Source organism: Tamandua tetradactyla, chromosome 4, assembly GCF_023851605.1.
Source record: "Tamandua tetradactyla isolate mTamTet1 chromosome 4, mTamTet1.pri, whole genome shotgun sequence".
NCBI classification, from domain to species: Eukaryota; Metazoa; Chordata; class Mammalia; order Pilosa; family Myrmecophagidae; genus Tamandua; species Tamandua tetradactyla.
Genome location: NC_135330.1, coordinates 196,275,381 through 196,297,664, shown reverse-complemented (window position 1 = coordinate 196,297,664; position 22,284 = coordinate 196,275,381). Strand labels below are relative to the sequence as shown.

The 22,284-nt window shown below is 41.2% G+C and overlaps 1 protein-coding gene across 3 annotated transcripts in view; it reads right to left on the bottom strand.

The window, feature by feature from the left end:
- Positions 1-595: 595 nt before the first annotated feature.
- Positions 596-22,284, bottom strand: part of B3GLCT (beta 3-glucosyltransferase) — a 110,641-nt gene continuing 88,952 nt past the window's right edge. The window contains exons 13-15 of one of the 3 annotated variants that reach the window (XM_077158975.1): positions 20,979-21,098; positions 12,247-12,391; positions 596-810 (exon numbers count right to left, since the gene is read on the bottom strand). In XM_077158975.1, coding sequence (XP_077015090.1) covers positions 643-810; positions 12,247-12,391; positions 20,979-21,098 — 433 coding nt within the window. In that variant the 3' untranslated portion in view covers positions 596-642. The remainder of the gene's footprint in view (positions 811-12,246; positions 12,392-20,978; positions 21,099-22,284) is intronic. The other 2 variants (XM_077158977.1, XM_077158976.1) reach the window with 2 other exon arrangements.

Sequence of the window (22,284 nt, the reverse complement as noted above, 5' to 3'; positions counted from 1 at the left end):
TGTGCAGGTCAGGAGACCCCGCTCCTCCTGGCGGAGAGTGGCCCTCTCGGCTGTCTGCCTGACTGAAGGGTCCCGTGCAATGAATAGAGGGGATGGGAAGGGACTTGCAGTGCCATTTATTTTCCATGACAGCGAAAAAGCTGCCGAATCACAACCTGAAAAAGACACTGCCATCTCCGTGCATTACAATAACTGTGTAATTCAAAAGCAAGTGATTTTTCCCAGAAAAAAAAAAATTTCTGTGCCCCTCTCTTTGCCCTCTGAAAACAAATGCAGAAACAGAATTTCCACGTTAAGCCAGGGGGCGGTCAATACCACCGGGTCCAAGGAGCCGCTGAGCCCAGCGGAGCGGCAGGACGCCGGCCCCTCCCCAGTCTGGGCTTGGCCCCCCTCCCTCCGGGCCCCTGCTCAGCTTGGGACCCCTCCCACCGGCTCCCTCCCCAGCCTGGGCCCCCTCCCGCCGGCCCCTCCCCAGCCTGGGCCCCTCCCCAGCCTGGGCCCCTCTCCAGCCTGGGCCCCCCTCCCCAGCCTGGGACCCCTCCCGCCGGCCCCCTCCCCAGCCTGGGCCCCCTCCCGCCGGCCCCCTCCCCAGCCTGGGCCCCCTCCCGCCGGCCCCTCCCCAGCGTGGGCGCGGCCGCGGGCTCACAGCTCCTCCCTAGGGCTCGGCCGCGCCTCCTGCCCGCCTTGGCTGTTCCCGGGGGGCGCCAGCCACGTGAAATACACCGTCACGGGGTCGATGTTCCAGTGCTTGTGGAAGGACACGGGCACCTGGTGCGACAGATAGTCCCTGGGGTAGTCCACGGGCCGCGCCTGCGGGAGAAGAGGGGGACGCTGGCCGCCGGCCGGGCTCCGGGACCGCCGCGGAAGGCAGCGCAGGTGCCGGCCCCGGGCCCCGCAGAGCAGGAGAGAAGCGGCGTCGCTACCTGCCCCCGCCAGGCCCCCTGCTTCGGTGCTGCCAACTACTCTAGTCTCCCAGCGCATCGCTGCTGGGTGGCCTCGCCTCTGGGAGCGCTGCCACCCACAGCCACAGAGAAGAAAGAGGCAGTTTTCCTCGGCAAGTCATTTAAGTTACCATCAGGACTTCCGCCAAAGGCAGAAAAGTGGTGCCCACAGCCCTCGAGGGACAAATCCGCCACCATGGGCTGAGTGCCGGGCGGGGACAAGGAGTCCCGTCTCCCTTTGCCGCCTGCCGCTCGCTGGGTCACGTAGGCGTATCTGAGAGCGGGACAGCGTGGCCCTCGCCGGGGAGCAGAGGGAAATGCCAGTGGACCCTGAGAAACTCAAAATAGTCCACCAGAGGCCCTAAGAAGTTACTGTAATATCATCACTTCGAAATCCTCTAGAACTTCAAAACTAAAATGTAAGCAAAATTAGATCTGGTCTGGACCCGTGAGACTGAAGAAATAACCTATAGGGTATAGAAGAAAACCGAAACCAGGTACTACCGCGTTTGCCCGAAAGCAAAGCATCCATCATCCCTGAACATCACCCTAATTTATTCGTCATTTTATACGGTCCATCTGGCTCATGGTCACCCGCTGGGTCGTCGATACCTAAAATAGTCTTGATTTTATTAAAACTAAATATAACACTTCAAAAACAAGTCCTCTTTAGGTTAACATTTGATTAAACTCTGCTTAAGTTTTTTTATATGAACACTTAAATAAATTCGCTGAAATGGCTTGCAGAATGCTTCCATTCTAGTCCATCTCATTCTGTCCTTGAACAAGCTCACAGGACGGAGCTGTATGGTTCGGCCTCATCCTGGAGGTGAGGAAACCGGAGCTCGGGGAGACAGACCTTCCCTGGGGTGGCATGAGCGAAGTGCTAGAACGGGGCGGGGAGGGGGTAGACAGGCTTCTGGATGCTGGTCTGGAGCTTCTCCCGGGGGCAGCTCTGCTGGCTCAGAACCGTCCACGGCGCCTTAGCCGCCCGCACACTCGGGGAAGCTGTACCCAGCAGTGGCACAAATATGCTGCTCAGACGGGTGCTCGGACTTAATTAACATCTGCAAGGAAAACTTCACAAGACCACAGGGGGAGCTTTCACAGTGCCATTACAGAGCCTTTTAAAAATTCCAAGTGCTTGTGGGGTTAAAAATCTAAGAAGGGAATTTTAGAGGAAAAGCCAGTGAGACAGATACCGTATACTGGAATAGAGTGTAATGGAATCGGGAAGGTTCCAAATATTGGCTGAGGGGATTCCCACTTGGACGGCGTTCATTTGCAGCCCGTCTGGAGTCACTGACGGGAGAAAACTCCAGGGAAACACGCTCTCAACTCAGGTCTCCGACAACAGCACGCAGCCCCAGAAAAAAGAAACAGAAGCAATGGAAATAAATCCTTGCTTGTTTTTCACACTTAAAAGAGAACTTTTGGAGATATAAGTGCATCTAAGGGGAAAAAATAAATCCCTAACGCCTATTCCCTAGGAATGCCGATTCCCCGGGGACTGTACCTCGGCGAGGCCACACTGCCCAGGGAAGAGCTGGCCTGGAGGCGCTGAAATGTGCCAGTCATCTCCAGCCAGTGAGGACACGGAAAACAAGACAAAACCAGAAAAGTGAAATGCATCCACAGAGGCAGCTGTAATGCCAAGAAGTCTATAAAACATCGAATAATCACATTGATGTGTCCAAAATCCCAAAAGAAAATCCCAAACAGGCAAGGCCTGTGGAGGGAGGAGAACTTGGGGTTCACCCGGAGGGAAAGCACTGGGCAGCTGTGAACAGAGGGAGAGAGAGGTGGCCTGAACTGTAGAAGAAGGACGGAAGGTAGACAGAATAAAGACTTTCTTACACACCTAGGGGTACAAGGTGCGTATATCGCATGAGTGACCTACTGCTACATACCATATGACCCCTAAATCACACAGCTCTGTTATCTCAGAGCTGCTCTGGGTCGAGAGTTTGAGCTTCACAGTCTTCCACAAAGCTGCCATCAGGGGTCAGCTCCCCAGCTGGCTCAGTGGCGACTAGCAGCCTTTGGTTCTCCAGGACTGGGTGCCTCACCTCCTTGCTGTTTCTGACCAGAGGCCCCCCCTCGGTTCCTTGCCATGTGGCTTCCCCACGTGGCCGACTGCTTCACCAAAGCAGGTGAGCTGAGTGGGCAACGGGGAGAGTGTGCTAGGAAGGCACAAGACACAATCCCATGTTACCCAGTTGCAGGAGAGACATCATCACCTTTGCCATATACTATGGGATAGAAGCAAGTCACGAGGCTCTGCGTACCCTTATGGGGACAGAATAACACAAGGGTTCAAAGACCTGAAGGTCAGAGTCTCTGGCATCCGTGCCAGAAACTGCCTGCTACGTGTGTATTTAAATTTTTAAGGAAGAGCCAATGTAAAACTTCTTCTGTCAAATTTACCATTCTATTATTTTTATGCTATTTGAATGAAATTATCTTCATTTCATTCCCAGATTTCTTGTTGCTAAAAAATACCCTTATTTCAATTGATGCAGAGAAGGCATTCGACAAGATTCAACATCCTTTCCTGTTGAAAACACTTCAAAAGATAGGAATACAAGGGAACTTCCTTAAAATGATAGAGGGAATATATGAAAAACCCACAGCTAATATCATCCTCAATGGGGAAAAATTGAAAACTTTCCCCCTAAGATCAGGAACAAGACAAGGATGTCCACTATCACCACTATTATTCAACATTGTGTTGGAGGTTCTAGCCAGAGCAATTAGACAAGAAAAAGAAATACAAGGCATCAAAATTGGAAAGGAAGAAGTAAAACTATCACTGTTTGCAGACGATATGATACTATACGTCGAAAACCCGGAAAAATCCACAACAAAACTACTAGAGCTAATAAATGAGTACAGCAAAGTAGCAGGTTACAAGATCAACATTCAAAAATCTGTAGCATTTCTATACACTAGCAATGAACAAGCGGAGGGGGAAATCAAGAAACGAATCCCATTTACAATTGCAACTAAAAGAATAAAATACCTAGGAATAAATTTAACTAAAGAGACAAAAAACCTATATAAAGAAAACTACAAAAAACTGCTAAAAGAAATCACAGAAGACCTAAATAGATGGAAGGGCATACCGTGTTCATGGATTGGAAGACTAAATATAGTTAAGATGTCAATCCTACCTAAATTGATTTACAGATTCAATGCAATACCAATCAAAATCCCAACAACTTATTTTTCAGAAATAGAAAAACCAATAAGCAAATTTATCTGGAAGGGCAGGGTGCCCCGAATTGCTAAAAACATCTTGAGGAAAAAAAACGAAGCTGGAGGTCTCGCGCTGCCTGACTTTAAGGCATATTATGAAGCCACAGTGGTCAAAACAGCATGGTATTGGCATAAAGATAGATATATCGACCAATGGAATCGAATAGAGTGCTCAGATATAGACCCTCTCATCTATGGACATTTGATCTTTGATAAGGCAGTCAAGCCAACTCACCTGGGACAGAGCAGTCTCTTCAATAAATGGTGCCTAGAGAACTGGATATCCATATGCAAAAGAATGAAAGAAGACCCATCTCTCACACCCTATACAAAAGTTAACTCAAAATGGATCAAAGATCTAAACATTAGGTCTAAGACCATAAAACAGTTAGAGGAAAATGTTGGGAGATATCTTATGGATCTTACAACTGGAGGCGGTTTTATGGACCTTAAACCTAAAGCAAGAGCACTGAAGAAGGAAATAAATAAATGGGAACTCCTCAAAATCAAACACTTTTGTGCATCAAAGAACTTCATCAAGAAAGTAGAAAGACAGCCTTCACAATGGGAGACAATATTTGGAAATGATATATCAGATAAAGGTCTAGTATCCAGAATTTATAAAGAGATTGTTCATCTCAACAACAAAAAGACAGCCAACCCAATTACAAAATGGGAAAAAGACTTGAACAGACACCTCTCAGAAGAGGAAATACGGATGGCCAAGAGGCACATGAAGAGATGCTCAATGTCCCTGGCCATTAGAGAAATGCAAATCAAAACCACAATGAGATATCATCTCACACCCACCAGAATGGCCATTATCAACAAAACAGAAAATGACAAGTGCTGGAGAGGATGCGGAGAAAGAGGCACACTTATCCACTGTTGGTGGGAATGTCAAAGGGTGCAACCACTGTGGAAGGCAGTTTGGCGGTTCCTCAAAAAGCTGAATATAGAATTGCCATACGACCCAGCAATACCATTGCTAGGTATCTACTCAAAGGACTTAAGGGCAAAGACACAAACGGACATTTGCACACCAATGTTTATAGCAGCATTATTTACAATTGCAAAGAGATGGAAACAGCCAAAATCTCCATCAACAGAAGAGTGGCTAAACAAACTGTGGTATATACATACGATGGAATATTATGCAGCTTTAAGACAAGATAAACTTATGAACCATGTAATAACATGGATGGACCTAGAGAATATTATGCTGAGTGAATCCAGCCAAAAACTAAAGGACAAATACTGTATGGTCCCACTGATGTGAACGGACATTCGAGAATAAACTTGAAATATGTCATTGGTAACAGAGTTCAGCAGGAGTTAGAAACAGGGTAAGACAATGGGTAATTGAAGCTGAAGGGATACAGACTGTGCAACAGGACTAGATACAAAAACTCAAAAATGGACAGCACAATAATACCTAATTGTAAAGTAATCATGTTAAAATACTGAATGAAGCTGCATCTGAGCTATAGGTTTTTGTTTTGTTTTGTTTTGTTTTGATTTTACTATTATTACTTTTATTTTTTTCTCTATATTAACATTCTATATCTTTTTCGGTTATGTTGCTAGTTCTTCTAAACCAATGCAAATGTACTAAGAAATGATGATCATGCATCTATGTGATGATGTTAAGAATTAATGATTGCATGTGTAGAATGGTATGATCTCTAAATGTTGGGTTAATTTCTTTTTTTCCGTTAATTAAAAAAAAAAAAAAAAAGAGAAGGGATAATTGGAGATGAAGGGATACAGACTGTACAACGGGACTGGATATAAAAACTCAGAAATGGACAGCACAATACTACCCAATTGTAATGCAATTATGTTAAAACACTGAATGAAGCTGCATGTGAGGTATAGGTTTTTTGTTTTTGTTTTTTTTGTTTTTTTTTCTTTCTATTATTGTTTTAATTCTTATTCTGTTGTCTTTTTATTTCTTTTTCTAAATTGATGCAAATGTACTAAGAAATGATGAATATGCAACTATGTGATGTTATTAAGAATTACTGATTGTACATGTAGATTGGAATGATTTCTAATTGTTTTGTTAATTCTTTTTTTAATTAATAAAAAAAAAAAAGAAAAAAAAAATACCCTTATTTTTGTCTATTGACTTTGTATCCTCTAGATCATGCTAAATTCTAACGGTCCTTGAATAGAATTCTTAGGATTTTCAACATACAAGATCATGTAGCTTGTGAACAAAGACTCGTTCCTTTTACTTGCTCCTTTCTGACCTTACATTTGATCCTTACATTTCTTTTCCTTGATTTATATTGCACTGGTAAAAATTTGAGTCCAATGCTGATTAAAAGTGGTAAGAGTGAAAATGCCTGCCTTCTTCACAATCCATAGTTTCTTGTAGATTTTCTTTAGCAGGTTGAGGAAGATCATTTTAACCAAGATTTGTTGAGTTTTGGTTTTGTTTTGTTTTTCTTATCAGGAAGGGGTGTAGGAGTTTTTGAAATATTTTTACTGCATCTATTGAGATGACCATGTGATTTTTATTCTTTATTCTAAGAGTACAGTGTATTACAATAATTGATTTTTGATGTTAAATCAACATTGTATTCCTATGATAAACCCCATTTGGTCACGGTTTATAATCCTCTTTTATATGTGTCTGGAATCGGCTTGCTAATATTTTATTGAGGAGTTTTATATCCATATTCAAGAAGAATATATTGGCCTGTAATCTTCTATTCTGCAGTACCACTTAAACCCCTTTAATTTTTTAAACTAACTGTATATATATATATATATATATATATATATATATATATATGTGTATATATATATATATATATTTGGGGTTATTTTCTTAATGGTTGCTCTAGGGATAATAATATATATCTATGTAGGAGCCAAGTGTTAAAACAAGACCTGCAGAATTTGTTGGGAGCAGCTGGCCTCAGGATGGCAGCGGTAAACTGTGGAGATTGTTATGTAGAGCAGTCTGGGAGGAAGAGAATGTTTGTTTACCCCAAATGGTTCCGTTAAGTAAGAAGGAAGAACACCGAAAGATAAGAACTTGGTTCCCTCAGGAAATGCATGCATGCCTATTGTCATCCTGCGGTATATAACCAGGATCTGGTTAAGAATAAAATTGTCTGAAGTCTGTCTGACGTAAACTCAAGCTTCAGACCCCCTGAGCCCATCTGTGTTTTTCTTTCTTTCTTTCTTTCTTCTTTTCTCATCATTCCTTAATATCCTTCGAGCTCCATTTCAATAGGAAGCAACATATCTTTAACTTGTCAAGTTCACATTGACCTCATAAAATGAGTTGGGAAATATTCCCCCTCCTTTAATTCAATTTCTTCATGGGCATAGGTTTAAATAGATTATCTATTCCTTCTTGAGGTAGCCATATTAACGAGTGTGAAATGTCTAATTTATTAGCATAATTTCTGTAGAGTCTGAAAGATATTTCCTCTTTCATTCCTGATGTTAGAGCTCATGTCTTCTCCATCTTTTTCTTTGTCAGCTAGCTAAAGATTTATCAATTTAACTGATCTTTTCAAAAAAACTAATATTTAGTTTAATTGATTTTCTTTACTGTTTTTCTGTTTTCTATTTCACTGATTTCTCCTTTGATCTCTATTGCTTATCTTCTACTTAGTTCAGGTTTGATTTCAAATTATTGTTTTGTTTCTCAACTCAGAAACTTTGACTATCGATTTAGTATTTCCTCTTTTTCTAATATGTGTTTAAAACTATAAACATCTCTAAAATCACTATGTAGCTGTACCTAATCATTTTGATATGTTGTTTTTATTTTTATTTCATTCAAGAGATTTTCTAATTTCTCTTGTGAGTTTTTCCTCTCTTTTTTTGATGCATGGGTTATTTAAAAGTGTGTTGTTTACTTACAAATATTCGGGGATTCCCCAAATTCCTTTCTGCTTTTGATTTGTAATTTCATTCCATTGTGGTGAGAAGACATACCTTGTATGTTTTCAATTCTTTAAAATTTACTGCGATTTGTTTTATTGCCAACATACAGTCAATCCAAGCATATGCGGGATGTACCATGAAAAAGAATGTGTATTCTGTTGTTATCAGTAGGTCAAGTAATTAAAAGGGCTGTACAAGTCTTCTAAGTCTTTTTTGATCTTCTCTCTAGTTGTTTTATAAAGTTTGAATTTGGTATTGAGCAACTATTACCAATGAATTGCCTATTTCTCCTCTCAATTCTGCCGTTTATGCTTTATATATTTTGAAGATCTGCCATTAGGTGGCATACATACATTTATAATAGTTATATTTTCTTTATGTACTCATGTTTATCATTAGGAAATGTCCCTGTTTCTCTGTAGTAATATGTCTGTTCTTAAAGTCTATTGCATCTAATGTTGATACAGTCATTTCAGCTCTCTTATGAGTAACTATTTTTGTACAGTATATCTTTTCACACACTTTTACATGCAACCTATGTGTGTCTTTGAATCTAAAGTGTGACTTTTATAAATAGAATATAGTCAGATATTGTTTTTCATCATCTGACAATCCCTCCCTTTTAACTGCTGTGTTTAGTCCATTCATGTTTAGTGCAAATATTGATATCACTAGATTTGCATCAGCCAAGATGCTGTTTGTTTTCTACATGACTCATGTTTTTTTGGTCCTCTCTGCCTTGTTTACTGCTTGCTTGTTTGTTAAACAAGGTATTTTAGCATCAAATTATCATTTATTAGACATTTTCATCCCTTTGACTTTTTAGCTATATTTTAAAAATTATTTTGTTAGTGGCTGCTCTAGGGAAAACAATATGCATCTTTAATAACATGTCTAAGTGTGATTCTTTTCACAATTATCCTATCTGGGCTTTGATGAACTTCCTGAATCTGCAGATTAATGTTTTTCATCACATTTAGGAAGTTTTGCCCCTTATTTCTTCAGAAAAATGTTTGTCCCATTCTTCCTCCTTGCTCTTCTGGGACTCTCATTAAATGTACATTGGTCCCTTTCATGGTTTGCCACTTGTCTCTGAGGCTTTGTTCACTTTTCTTCAATCATTTTTCTTTCTGTTCTTTGGACTAGAGAGTTTCTATTGATCTATCTTTAACTTCAATGATTTTTTTCTTCTGCCATCTCAAATCTGCTGTAGAAATCTTCTAGATAATTTCTCATTTCACTTACTGAACTTTTTCAACTATAGGATTTTCATTTGACTCTTTATCACCATTTTTATTTTTCTATGGAGATTCCATATTTGTTGAATCATTATTAGCATATTTTCCTTTAAATTTCACCATTTTTATATTAGCTTCTTTGAAGTCTTTTTCAAATCCAACTGGTCCCAATCAAAGATGGTTTTTATGGTCAATTTTTCCCTGAGTATGTTTCTTTGTATATTTCAAAATTATTCATTGGAAGCTTATTTTAGATAATCAATTATCGCAACTCATCAATCGGAATAATTTTTCTTATTTTTTTTTAAGTATCTCATATATACTTAAACTGTGGAATCTTTCTCCCTGCTCTCTCTGCTCATGTTTTAATTTACGTTCTATCCTGCATTGCTAGATGTTTCCCCTGCACCTAAATTGCCTAATGGTGAGCCTGTGAGTTGGACAGAGGTTGTGCTCAAACACCTCAGGTCCACAAAGCTTCCACCTGAGAGTGGGTTGGAAACATTCAAAGCTTCAGCTAGTTTTCAAATCTGCCTTGGTTTTTACCTTCCATTTGGCTCTCCAGCCTCCCATACATACAGACATAGCTCCCCACAAGGCCAGGGATGTGTGACATGTGGAAAGCTTATCTAACCCTTCTATGGCTCTTCCATTTCCAGGGTATCCTTACTGAATTCCTGGCTGATGCAGCCCTCATCCCAGCTGAGACTGCAACCTCAGGCTAGAAAAGATGAGGATTTTCCTTGTTTCCTTCAAATTTGCCAACTGTAGCTGATATATTCATGGATCTTCATCTCTCCCTTCCCAAATTAAGTCCACACATGGTATTAGAAGAATTACTGGTTTTCTCTGCCAGCCCCAGACTAGTAAAACTGTTCTCTCCAACCCAGCTAGGTGCGGGGGTAGAAAATAGCAGGGAACAAGGATGGGGAGTAGCTCTTGGCAAGAGGACTCAGTCACTGCTCTTCTCACCCAAAACTATAGCAAGTTTCAGGAATAAACGAGTTTCAAATTGTTATCTTGCCTGTGGGTGAATTTTGAGTCCCGAAATGGTTATTTTGACAATTTTATATATATATATATATATATATATATATAAAACAAAACCAAAACTCAACAAATCTTGGTTAAAATGATATATATATATATATGTATATGTATATTTTTACAGAAGATTCACTGATCACTGCACACAGCAATTTCCATTAATGGCATATATTTTTGAGAGAACAGAAAACCACATGCTTAGATACTTTGCTTTTAAGAATGGGATACTTTGGTTTTACAATGACTTTCTTGACTAAAAAGAGAGGAAAAAACACGGCACAAACAAATTTGAATCTGACACCATTTCCAAGTGTCCATTCTATCTCAGACATATTGGTAATCTTAGATTTCTTCTCTTTGTCTCATATCGCCTTCTGAATATGAACAAATAAATTGTTTATATCAGGGTTCACATATTACAAATGGAAAGCACTATGCAAATCACACTAAACTCTTGAAAGGAAACTTAAAAATTGGAAGACATAGCACTTTCTGTTGGGAGGATGTTTTAGATGTTTTTTACAATTTTGGAAAGGTTTAAAATATATGTGAGTTAGAGAAATCAAGAATTTTAAAGTGTGGGTAACTATAAACTTTTTTTTAAAAGTTATCTTCAAGGGGCTTTTGCTTAGGATTAGATGATCTTACTTCTTTCTTTTTTCCTTATCATTTTGTTGACTGGAGCGAAAAGAGGTGCTACAAAAATCTAGAACCTGTCAGGCTCACCATGATGAATGAGTTCCCTCATGTACCAACAGTTTTAATCACACTTCCTTTTCTTTGCATTAAACATTATGAAAAAAAGCAAAAAAAAAAAAAAAGAGAGAATAAGTTGTTTTTCTAAGTCATCATAACACAGCACATAGGCTTAAAACGAGCAAGGCTCATTTGATGAGAAAGGGCATTTTGATGGGAACCAGGAGTAAAATCTCTCTTGTATTTCTTATTACTGGGGTCTATTTGTATCCTTCCTTGCTGTCCTCATGGATGTGGAAGTGGATTCTGCTTTTCCAGATAATGCAAACACTTTCTTTGCCTTAAGTTGTTTTCTAGATCAATATTCTGTCATCATCAATAACCTATATTGACTATATGTTCAACATAAGGGAAGACATTTAAAATATATGTGCATATCCATTTGCACATTTCAAACTTCAGAAAGATTTGAATTCCTCAAAGGAGAATAGTAGATGGGTATGGGTTATGGTTATTTTTAGTACAAGAATATCTGTGATTATTCTTAGAGTATCAGGACATTCCTTGACCTAATTCTTAAAAACTGCTAAAAAATAAGGCTGAAATAATTCAATCTCCTAGTACAAAGTGCAACAGGGTGAAGCTATTAGCACTAATTACCACCGGTAAATATCATCTTCCTCTCCATAGCCCTCAAATACATGTTTATTGAGATTCTATACTGGCATTTAATAGATTTTAGCCACTCAGGTAAATAACCACAAAGAGGGGTGGGGGTGAAGTCCAGTGGAAAAGCAGCCAAATGGGACCGTGTAAAAATTGAGACTAGTGTAGAATTACATACAGTCGGGCAATATTAAGTCAGTTCTATACATTTCTAGAAGAATCTAATAATTTCTTAAGGACATAAATTTCTTTAACTCAGAAGGGGGGGGGGAGGGAACCCAGCTTTTCCTTGGTCCTCCATGCAAAGATCCCGGTCAGGCACCATTCAGTTTCCTGATTGGTTTTGCCTTCCGTTTACCTGTCCTCTCTGACCGCTGTTCCATGGAGCCTGCCCGAGCAGCTCTTTACTGCGCTCTGCGAAGGTGTGGTGCGGGTAAAGCAGAGCCCGTAAGCCCACGCAGCCCGGCCGGCACGGAAGGCGCGCTCACCTGGTGGAAGAGGGGGCTGTGCGTCACGGGGATGCCCAGGCCGCTGAAGCACATGCCGAGCACCATGTCGTCGGGAGCGCTGTTGCTGTAGCAGCCGCACCTGCTGGCCAGAAGCCGCCTGACCGCCGCCCTGCTGAACACCATCCTAGCGGGGAGCCAAGGCAGACAGCGTTAGTCCCGCTGGATGGAGATGCGCCTCGAGGGGCACAACTCCCAGGGGGTTGAAGGGGTGCCGGAATTGGGGGGGGGGGGGCGCTTATTGGTGCAGCCGGGGAGCATGCGTGCGCCTTCTATGAAAGCAAAAGCACCTTTAACAGAGGTTTACCCAACAGGCAACTTTAATTCTCAGTATGTTTATTTTCTAATCTCTTGCAAAACAGCACTATGCGACCTTCTTTTTCTGTTTCGTTTGGAAATGAGAGTAGTCCTGGAGCTTCAGACTTGCAGCGCCATGGCTGACGACAAAACCCACCACTGCCAGCAAGTGGAGGCTCCCCACTTGCACGCATGGTCACCCGCTGGGAGCAAATCTAGCCCAAAGCCACCCCGGGCCAGCATGGCCGGTCCCCACCACCTCCAGAAGGTGGTTTTAAGAAAAACACAGAGATGCGCCTCAAATTGCGTGACGATGCTACTTGTGCTTGTAATGCAGGTCTTTCCGGGAGGCACAGTGCCCTCCCCAGCCCTGCGCCACGCTGGAGGCCCTAAACCCTCAAGTTCCAGCCGCCCGTCAGCTCTCACCATGACAGCGAGGGGCAGGAGCACGGTCCGTCCAGGTCTGGTCCTGGCAGCTCCTAGGGCGGGGGCAGGGGCGGGGAGCGGCCTTGGCCAGGCAGCGCGGGCCGGCCGGGCTGCTGGGGCGCCGACAGGGTGGGAGCGCGGGGTTCCGCGGGGTGGGGGTGCTGGGTCCCGCGGTGCCGGGTGGGCACGCTAGGTCCAGCTCTCCCACCACAGCTCGCAGCACCTTCTTTTTCCCTCAGCCTAGGGCGCAGAGCTTTCTGTGCACTGAAGCCCAGGCGGCCACCTCCTCTGTTTTACCCTTCTGGCCCTTTTCAACGCTTCTGTACCAAGTGCCTGCATTCAGTTCCCCTCAGTGTGACTGCATTCGGCCTTCCATTCTGGTTGCAGGGAAATAAATCTCACATCATGAACAACCCAACAGTGGATGGGGTGAAAGGACCAGCGTGGTTCCCAAGTTTATTCTCAACAGTCAAGGCTTCAAGGCAGTGCTATCTAATATGCCCATCCATATTAGATAGTGCATCCATATATGCCCAAGGCACGCACACAGTAGGCGCTCAATAAGAGTTTGATGTACCGACCACATGAGGACAAAGCTGGCTTTGCAAAGACCTTCTTTCCCAAGGAGCAGGCAATCTATGAATCATTCTAGTGAGAAGGGAAAAAGTACAAAGAGCCTGAACAAAACCCTTGATTCAAAAATGTCAACCACTGACTCACCCGGTCCTTCCACCACACCCTGAAATTGCAACAGTGCAGAGGACACACCCTCTGCCCGCCAAGAACTAAGATGCAACTTTATGTAGGAGGTCAGGTAAGGTGGTGAAATACGACTAATCAAGAAGAAAAAGTGTCCTTTACTTAAGATGATACAATGAATTATGGCTGCACAAGAAGGAAAATAGCTCTTAACTATACAAAAAAGGAAACCACAAGTGTGAAAAACCACCATGAGCAGCTGCCTTCCTCTTAGAAAGTCTAGTGCCCACCAGTGACTGGAGCGTCCCACTTCCAGGCTGAGTCTAACACCGACACTGCGTCTGCCTCACCACGTCCAGTTAACTGACCCCAGGACAAGGGTCTGTGCGAGAGGGCACGGGTCTCTCTTCAATATACGATCCCGCAGTGGCCACCAGATAACACACCAAGGAAAACTTCATAAATACACTATTTTTATTCCAGTAGGAGCTGTCATTTTATTCTTTTTGAACCCAATTGAAATAAAAATGCTTTCTTTTTTCCTGTTATCAGCATCTATTAGAATAAGAAAGAAAAGAAAGGCCTTTTATTGGGCCTGATCTCTGAAAAAATCAACTTAGAGGAAGATAAAATATAAGTATGAAATTTTTGTTAGCAATTTTTCCTATTTTTGCCTACTCATACAGAACAGTATTACATAAATTATTCACATAAGCTAAGTACCCACGGTTCTTTAATAAATGTGTTCAAAAATAAATGCAAAATTAACATTTTCATCCTACATCATAAAAAAAGAACATTATGCCTGCTCTGTCATCCAGATTTTAAATATTAAAATGATGTTCAAAGACTACAAGACTAATAATCTGATTTCTTCAAGATATAATGTACTATTTTTCAAAATAAGAAAAACTGAACTGGCTGGCTGGGCGCTGCCCACAGGAGTCCCTGCAGCTGGAGAATACAAGAGACAAGATGGTGCTTCAGACGTCGGCCCCTGCTTGGTCTGCAAGTGTCGAGATCACGCCTGACTCCTTGGGTAATGCTGCCTGGGGACTCTGTCCATGACATTTTCACCCATCCTGGCCTGGTGCAATAATGTGCCCTCCAGGATGCCAAAGAAGCAGATGGAATGTTTATCCTGGCTTCCTGCCCAAACTCTCACATGCAAATAAGGTTTTTCAAAAAAGAAAACAGTAGTTAATTAATTGCCTCCAAATGCCCAAACTTTTAAGGAGTAAGCCAGAAGGTGAAAAATAAACACTTAGAGTCTAACAGTGAAAAGGTCACTCGGCAATGATAAGTGGGACTGAAGATGGACAGCTCAAGGTCATGGTTCCCAGACTTACTTGATTATCATGTAACCTACAGTCAGAAAACAACATACAATTTTCATAGTGCAGCCATTTATATGTGCTGTGTGTGTGCATATGAGACAAAGAAAAATTTCACAAAACAATACTTACCCTTACTACATGCAACCCACTGTGATATTTTCTATTTTATTCTGTCATGCTATATTTCATTATTTAAAAATGCTGATTTTGATCTATTAATTGATTTTTAAAGTTATTAACTGATCCTGACTTACTTGCTTTAAAAAACATGTTGGTTCTGAATCTAGATCATCAGAAAACTCTACTATGGTACTAGAAAAATTACTCAACATTTTACCTGCAGCTATTGCCACACGTTAACATGAGAGACAATCTCATGAAGAATGTTTCTGTATGCTTCAAAAGTGCTATTAAAAACAGATCTTTATCCTGGTTAGTGTTTGTTATGTAAAGATCAATGCATTTGTCTAATTATTTATTCACTGTATATATAAAAGTTTTTTTAATGTGCCCCTATTATAGGAAGTAGGGATATAATGAGAAATAAGATGCACATACTTCCTTCAAAGAATTTTTAATTTAAGCAGAAAACAACAAAATAAATAGGCAACTGAATTATAATGATCTGCATACTATTCTATGAAAGTACAAGGGAAAGACATCAAGCCCAAAATTTAGGGGATAGGCTGGGGTAAAGGTTTTCAGGAATAAATAAATGATAGCTATACCAAATCCAAAAACTGAGGAGGAGTTAGCCAGGTAAAAGAGACAGGAAGCCTGGAGCAGAAGGAGGCAATACTATATAGAAATCAAAAGGTGCCATATGCTGTGGGGGGGAGAAAAAAAATATTGTATCTAAGAAATTGAAATTCAGCATGAATTCCTATAAGATGACAGTATATATGCATGAGGCTGGAAAGGTAAAACTGTATTTGCCAAGATTATGAAAGGCCTTGTAAACCTTGATATGGATTTTGGACTTTGTTCAAAAAGCAATGGGAAAAGATCCATTTCCAGATAGGATATAAAAGGATGTGAAAGACTCTTACTGTCATGGTGATACAGAGAAAAATCCTAATAAAATAAATCATATTTTTCTATAGAATGGTTGTGGAGTGGTGGATGGTATGATGCCTAGAGAGAAGAATCCTTCATAGGTGAGTAGCCAGCAAAGGCAGCTTTTAGGGAGCAAACTGGGTCTGGGGTCAGGCAGGGAAGAACCTGTTAGGGGCTGTAGCCCCAAGGCACTGGCCTCAGCAGCTACCAGAGACATTGTAGATTAGGCTAACTAGAGAAGAATTTAAATTGGGGCTTTATCTCAAATCAGCTTGACTCTTGTTGATATCTGAATGATTATCTCCTTATCTTGCATGCCAAAAATAGGAAAGAATTCACACTCTTGGGGAAAAAAGAACACAGTAATATTCTTCAAATACTACAGTCTCTCTGTAGACTTTTCTGTTACACAATTTTTTAAAAAATGACAATTGTGAAACTGTAACCCATACCAAACTTTAAAAGTTGCTCTATAATTATCTGTTAAAATGTACTTGGAAGTTTATTGCTTTTTTGTAGATATTTTATATTTCACAATTAAAAAAAAACTATTAAAAAATGGCATGAAGAAAATGGGGCCCATAATAAAGAGAAAATAATCAACAGAAGCACATCCCTGAAAGACCAAAAGATTTTAACAAATAGGACTTCAAAAATTAGTATAAAGAAAATCAAGGATTTAGTGGGAAAGAGAGAAAGAATGTGTGTACAGATGTGGAAATAACAGTAAAGAAATAAACTATAAAAAAGAACCATGGATTCACTTCCCAGACCATGTACACCCCACCCCACAAAAAGAACCATGGAATCAAGTGAAAAACATATATCTAAAAGGAGCATAATATCTGAAAATTTAAAAATACACTAGTTAGGCTTAATAGCAGAATGGATATTGACAGGGGAAAAGATAGGTCAACAGAAATTATGCAAAATGAAGCACATAGAAAAAAATGGGTAAAAAACAAACAAACAAAAAGAACCTGAATCTCAGTCACCTCTAAGATGCATGTAATGGAAATTAAAAAAAAAGACAAAATGGGCAGAAAAACATTTGAAGAATAGTAACTGAAATGTTCCAAATTTGATTTATAACATCAATCCACAAATCCAAGAGGGTTAGCAAACCTCAAGCACGATAAAAACAACAACAACAAAAAAATACAAACCCAGAGTCATTATAGTCAAATTGCTCAAGACCAAGGATAAAAGGAAAATATGAAGATGTTGGGGAGCAAGAGGAGACATTACACATATGGGAGCAAGAGTAAGAATCACGGCTGACTTCTCATCCAAAACAATGCAAGTGAGAAGACAATGGACTGAGAGTTGAAAAAAATCTATCACCAGTAAACTTGCTAAATAAAATTCTTCAGGCTAAAGAAAAATGATACCAGTTGGAGTCTGGATCTACCAGGAATTCTAAAACAAACACACAAACAAATAAAAATAAATGGGCAAATAAATAAATAAATAGGCAAGTCTGAAAGATTTTTTTTTCTTAATTTTTAAAAATACTGTTTAAAGCAAAAACAATAAAATTTCCTTATGGGGTTTATAACCTAGGTAGTAATAAAATGTATGACTTGACACAGAAGCTAGAAGCAGACAAATGAAATTACACTATTGCGATTTTCTTATATACAAAGTGTTATACTGTTACTTCAAGGTAGTAGTGCCTAGAAAAGCTGCTAAAGAGGCAAACAAAGATATCTAACAAGCCAACAAGGAATAAATGATGGAATACTAAAAAATGCTCAGTTAATTCATAAGAAGGCAGGAAGAGAGGGAAGGTCCAGGGAACAAAGAACAAAGGATCAAAGAGAAAAGACAGTAGGCTTAAACCCAATCATATCAGTAATTATATTGAATGTAAGTGGACTACCTTAAAAACTCCAATTAAAAGACAATGTCACAATTTGCCATTAAAAACCTTCTCACCAAGAAACTAACTCCTGGTCCAAATGGCTTCAATGGTAGATTATATTGACTATTCAAGAAACAAAATACCAATTTTATCAGTGCTTTCAGAAAATAGAGGAAGGTCCTTTCTCAACTCATTTTATGAAGCTGGCATTATCCCATGTAGTAGTTTGAAGCAAGACACGCTCTTAAATTTAGTCCACTCACATGGGTTTGGGCCCAATGTAAGTAGGACCTTTTGATGAGGCTACTTCCATTAAGGTGTGTCCCACCTCATTCAGGCGGGATCTTAACCCTCTTACTGGAGTCTTTATAAATGGAATAAATACAGAGAGAGGGAGAAAAAGCCACAGAAGCAAGAAGTTGAAAGAAACAACACCCAGACAAGAAGGGAGGGACCAGCAGATGCCAGCATGTGCCTTCCTAGGTAGCAGAGGAGCCAAGGATTGCCATTGGCCAATCTTCAGAAGAAAGCACTGCCTTGATGATGCCTTGATTTGGACATTTTCTCCACTGCAAACTGTAAGTTAATAAATTCCCATTGTTTATGCCAATGCTTTGTATGGTATCTGCTTTAACAGCCTAGGAAGCTAAAACACCTCATTACTCAAACCTTACAAAGACACTAAAAGAACATTTCAAACTAATAAAGGTGATGGAAAGACAAGAAAGGCCTCCAAGCAGGGAGTGGCGGTATCAGATCTGCTTCTAGACAGTCCCTGACGGCACTGAGAGACTAGAAGGAAGGAGAACAGGAGGCTGTGGCAGGAGCTCAAGCAACAGATGATGTTACAGGGACTGGACCAATGGTGGGAGAGGGAAGCAGTGATGGAGGAGACAGAGAAGAAGTAAAATCGACATGATTTTGTGACCTGAGTCAACTGCAGGGGACTAGAGAACAGAGAAAAGAAAAGGTAAGCTCCAACTTGCAGATTTCTAGGATGGGGAGCCACATCCCCTGGGGGAGAACCCAGAAAGAAGACCAAAACCGAGTTGAAGTCGGAAATGATGAGATCAGCATCAGGTGTGCTGAGTTTCACGTGTCAAGAAACTGTGAGTGGGGATTCCCCTCGGTAGTGTGACGTATGAGTGAGGCGGTCAGGGGAGGTCTGGACTGGCGACAGAGAGCTGGGCGCACTCAGCCTAGAGCCGAGGGAGTGGGTAAGCTCACCCAGGAGGAGCACAGAGGGAGAAGAGAAGAGGAGCCAGAAATGAACATGGCCGCTTGCGGGATATTTGTACTGAGAATCTGCCATCAGAAAGACACGAAGTAAAGGAGGACAGGATGATGCTTTGGATAGCATGAGAAAAGAGGATCTAGGAGGCTGCTAAGATCTCAAATGAGATAAAGACTGGAAACAACCCATTTGATCTGGCTACATGGAGCTCACGGGAGACCCTGGTTCAAGGAGGGAGGCTGGGCGTGGAGAGCAGAAGAAGTGGGATCTGAGGAGTGGCAGATGTGGGAGCAGTGAACTCTTGAGGTGCACTTTGAAAAGGAAAAACTAGATGGCATCACGGTGAGATGAAGGTTAGAGAGGGGAAAACTGGAGGCAAGACTTGGGTGAGTGGACCACGCTGAAGGCGGCGTAGGCACCCGAACCTGGGAGCCCCCGGAGGAAGACACTGGTGGCCTTCATCTTTGCGTTACTGGGCTAGCCCGTGCCTGGCAGACAGCAGACTTGCTGAATGAATAAGTGGCATCTGGAGTGATGAGGCTGGCTAGATGAGGTCTCCAGTGCCAGTTTCAGAAATAAGAGTTGAATCCAAGAGGCAAGAAGACCACAAAATCGTTTTCTTGCAGAAAGCACTAAAAAAAATCACTTCTGTGTGAAAATTACATAACATCTCTGTGCTGTAAAAGCATATAAACCCATTTACAAATAAGGAGACCCATTCTAAAAGGTGGAAACTGGATGGGAGCCGTCCCCAATCCTGAATCAACCCTGAAACTACTCTCACCTAGAAAACTAAAAGCATTACCTCCAGGCTGCAAATTGGTAGTCTGAGCCTTTTTTTCATAATGATGAAGTCAGTAGTCCTGGGCCTTAGGGTTTGCATCACCTCAAAGGCCTATCTGCATCTCCACCTCCTGACTTCAATGACCTGGTCATTACCAAAGGTCAGCACCCTTGCTCAGGCTTAGTTATCACCACAAAGGGCCACCTCCAAGCCCACATCGGGCTCACCACTGAACTGGCAACATAAGACCACAATGCCTGTAATAATCCCAGGGGACTGCAAATAAGAAGATCAAGTCCCAGCCCTTCAGAAGTTTTACAGTCTCATGCCTGCCACAGTGCCTGGCACACAGGGGACAGTCAATAAATGCCCGTGGAATGAATTTCAATAGCTAGAGTTAATGGTGAGTTGAGAGTCTTCCTAACTACTCCCAACAGTGCAGAGAAAAGACAAACTGCTCAACTGATTTACCCATATAATCAAATTAAAATCTTTCCCCCAAAAGAGATGAAGCAGACAGTACACTTAAAAATACTGATTTTTAACTGTTATTTAAAAACCTATAAATCCTACACAAATATCACTTAATTGCCCATATCTAAGCCTCTATACTAGTTTTTTTTTTTCTCAAACGTTGACTTATTAAGCACTGGGTAATTGAAAAGTCTAATGGTGTATTTTCTGAAATTAAAATCTACATCCAATTTTTTTTTCTTTCATTGCAACAGATAACCAAAACTAACTGGCTGCCTAGAAGCCATCATTCTTTGTTACTTCCACCAACTACCTTGACACACATCTTTATATTGTCTCTTCAAGGGGTACAAAGCAGTCATTACTGTGGGTTTCTTTTCATATGTAGCAAATTTAAGGTTTGCTAAATAACCAGTAATTTTCGACTGTTAAAAAAAGCCACAGCTGACACATCTGCCCAGATCCCAAGTCATAGGCCCAGCTCTGCCTCGTGGCCAGAGAAACACAGTATCAGGTGCCCGCAGGACGCTTCCCTATAGTTACCCGCCTCCTCCTGTGATGTAGCTGTAGCCGCCGGTGCCCAGTCCATAGCCATAGCGTTCACCCAGGATCACGGGCTCGGCCGCGTCGTAACAGCTGAGCAAATGCTGCAGCCTGGAGATGCTGAGATTCCAAAGAAAACAGAAGCAAGAATGACTTAACTCAAATGCGGCCTCAGAATAATTCTTTCATCGTTCTTAGAGCCCACTGCATTTGTTGTGTCATGTATCGGCATACTGAAATTGCTTACAGTTGAAATTGGAGTGATTTCCAGAAGAAATAAATCTTTGTAAAAGAAACAAAATGAATTGATGAGCAAGGCGGTTTTGAGAAATGAAGAAAAAGATGGCAAGGCTCCAGAGACATGCTATCAAAATGACACTAGTACATCTCAGTATTGCACACGCATTTTCACAGTGACATTGATCCTTAAAATCCAGAAATGATTGACTCCAACCTAGTTTGTTTCCTTTTTAAATTTTTTATCTGAAAATATTTCAAAATTAGAGAAATCTTCAAAAATAGTACAAAGACCTCATGTACCTTTTCCCAGATTCACCCAGTTGTTAATCGATACCCCATTTGTGTTCTGTCTCTGTCTCTCTCTGTGTGTGCCTGTCATATACATTTCTTTTCCAAACTTTCTGAGAGTGAGCCGTAGAAATTATGCCGCCTTACCCCTAAATACTTTGCTATGCGCTTCCTAAGAACCAGAGTTAGCAACTTAAGGAAATTTAACATGGATATGATCCATTTTTAAAAAGTGAAACACACACCTACTATATGATTCAGCCATTCCACTGGGAAGTATTTACCCAAGAGAAATTAAAGAATACTTCTACACAGACTCGTGCACAAAGGTTCAGGGCAGCTTTATTTTAATTTTCCCCATCCAGAAATACAGATACAAGGCTTCTATCCAAGCTCTCCTCCTTACTCCTGTTTCCTCACCTGACCCAGTGAGGTCCTTTAGAGAACTAACCACCCCCCACCACCCCCGACGGTGCAGGATCACTTACTGCATTTAGTTATCACGTCACTTCAATCTCTTTTAATCTGAACCAGCTTTCCTTTGTCTTTCATGACACTGGCATTTAAAATAACACAACTCCCTTTCTTAACAGAATGACCCTCTGTGGGGTTTGTCTCATGCTTCCTCATGATCAACTTCAAGTACCGCACACCATCTGCAATCCTACACGACTCACGCCGCGTCTGGCCCCATGGGTGTCTGACCCCCGTGGTTAATGGACATTTACACTAATGGTCAAGGTGAGGTCTGGCCTCTCCCCTGGACGGTCACTGTGTA